Genomic DNA, 2,500 nt, shown 5'->3' on the forward strand with positions numbered 1-2,500 from the left:
GAGTTGGAATTTTAACTTTTTTCTAGGCCTGCTTCTACGCATCACTTTTTTGCATGGTGAGGTTAGGGTTAACCCTAACCTTCTTTGCATGGTGAGCCCATATTCCTCACATTCATTTGCAAAGATAAACTTCTAAGCAATAGTAAGAACTTTAATATTCAATTTACCTGCTGTTTGCCCTATTACCTAACTCCATCTTTTAATGTAACAGAAGAGCATTTTACATTTAGTCTTCTCGGCAAAAATGAATGAAAATTCTACTTCTTTTGGGATGTATTTTGATTTGTACTTCATATACAGGGTTCTCAATAAGTTTGGAGTAGAACGGCTTAAATATAAAAGGTAGGCGGCAGGAGAAGCGCTTTGTCATTGTTTATAGTAAGTTATGGCCGAAAAGTAGACGGCTCTAAAATTAAAGTAGCCGGCTTTTTTTAGCCGGCTGCCGGCACTTAATGAGAACCCTGCATATAGGTGCACACCACTTGGGTTCAAAGTCCTATTCAAACTGTTTTTAGCATAAGGACCTTCACCCAAAATACGTTCCCTCTGAAAACATGCTTTCTTATGAAAACCTGATTTCATTGCACAGATTTATCCCTATTAGGTGTTACTTTCCAACAAAATTGTAAATACAGTAGTCACATGCGCGTGAAGGTAATTAAGGCGAACAAGTCATTATTCGTATTAGGATCTTTACGTAAGGAAGGCATGTCCCAGGAGGAAGTAGATCACCTTTTTAACGCCAATAGTTTTACCAAGTTTTTCTTACGCTCCATCAGTTTATGGTGCCTCAGATTCCGACCTTTCTGTAATACAAAATTTTTTAGACCGGTGTATGAAAAGAAAGTATACGTCCAAGAATGTAAATATTAGGGACTTGCTAGAGAAGGCGGACAAGACACTTTACAAAAAAAGATCGAACGACCCTGAATGTCCGTTCTTCTAGTTTTTACCTAAGGAAAAGAAAACGAGCTCCCATCTTAGAAATACGTCAGTCTATGTCACTCCCTAGGATCCACACTGACAGATTTAAGAATTAACAGATTTTTAAATATGATATGTAAACTCTTTCTTATTAATTGTAACTTAGGATATGTATTTTTATCTTAAGAAATAAGATCATTATTATTATTATTATATTATTATTATTATATTATTATTACTATTATTATTATTATTATTATTATTATTATTATTATTATTATTATTATTATTAAGAAATTATTAAATTACAAATCCTAAACCTGAAAATCATAAGGTGATTATATACGTATGTAAGTACATTATCTACCAGTAAGTGTGATGGTAATGGGGTTTCAATGTACCATCCAAGAAATGGTGTAGTGGTCTCTAACTATGCAACCTTGCACAAAAAAGAGTTCTGGTAACTCAATGGTTAGAGGGCATCCAACTAATGTAATGGAGGGCATTGGTTAAAGGTGGCTCAAAGCACTTTAAATGCTTTCAAGCAATGTTCTTATTAGAAGGATAGGCACTATTATGTATCATGTATTAGCAATGTTACAGTACCATAAGGAACTAATAATAATTATTTTAAAAAAACCATAAGAAACTCCAATTATTGCTTAACAAGAGATGTGGTTTAAAAACACCCTTTATTTTATCTTTAGTTGCTCATATCTCAAAAATGAACAAGCTAGGTGACCCCATTTTTATTGCTGGAAAGTGATTAATAAAAGGCATTGATGAAAGTTTCTGCAAAGTTTTAAAAAACTCTGTGCAGCAGATTCAGAGCTTCCTTAAATCCGTGATTTTGCTAAGGTGGCTGTGATTTTGCTGCACAGAATCTTCTAAACTTTGCAGAAAGTTTCAAGTTGGCCTTTTGATCACTTTCCAGCAATAAAAAATGAGGGTCACTGAATTCGTTTTTGAGATATGAGCAACTAAAGCCTAAATATAAGGTGTTTTTGTTGGGCTTTCCCATTACCAAGCTAACTTATTACATCACAATAACGATGGCATCTTGTTTGGAAATAATCCTTGTTTCATGTGGTGCCAATTGACAATGCTGTTACGTGACACAGTGTGGTAGTGTCAATCATTCTAAAGAGAGCCTGAACTCTGAAATGTATTTCAGTTGTTCTCTTACCCATTGATAAGCAACCGCAATATCGGAAAATTGAATACCTGATTATCTGTTTATCTGATACATTTAGGGAAGTAGTCTTTTATAAAACATGAAGTAAAACTTACTTTCTATTTGTCAAGAGAGAGTAAATCCTTTCCATCAACAGTGCAGCAGCATTTGGCTTACAGTGAATGGTACCCTCTATTACCTCTTTTGGAATGTCAAATTCATGTCTCTGAAAAAACTAATTGCCAAGACATAGAAAAATCCAAACAGACAGTCTTAATTTGGCATTTCATTGTACATGTAACATTACAAAAAATTAAATTGGAAACTGTATTACCTTAATAGTTATTATGAGCAACTTTACCAGCCTTCTTTCAATTAATCAATGTCCATCTCCGTAACAAA

At 33.9% G+C, this 2,500-nt stretch overlaps 1 protein-coding gene across 2 annotated transcripts in view; it reads right to left on the minus strand.

The window, feature by feature from the left end:
- Nucleotides 1–2,500, minus strand: part of LOC138016626 (spermatogenesis-associated protein 4-like) — a 35,727-nt gene that overhangs the window by 25,456 nt on the left and 7,771 nt on the right. For both annotated transcript variants that reach the window (XM_068863817.1, XM_068863818.1), the window contains exon 4: nucleotides 2,215–2,333. In XM_068863817.1, coding sequence (XP_068719918.1) covers nucleotides 2,215–2,333 — 119 coding nt within the window. The remainder of the gene's footprint in view (nucleotides 1–2,214; nucleotides 2,334–2,500) is intronic.

This window comes from Montipora capricornis, chromosome 9 (assembly GCF_036669925.1).
Source record: "Montipora capricornis isolate CH-2021 chromosome 9, ASM3666992v2, whole genome shotgun sequence".
Classification (NCBI taxonomy): domain Eukaryota; kingdom Metazoa; phylum Cnidaria; class Anthozoa; order Scleractinia; family Acroporidae; genus Montipora; species Montipora capricornis.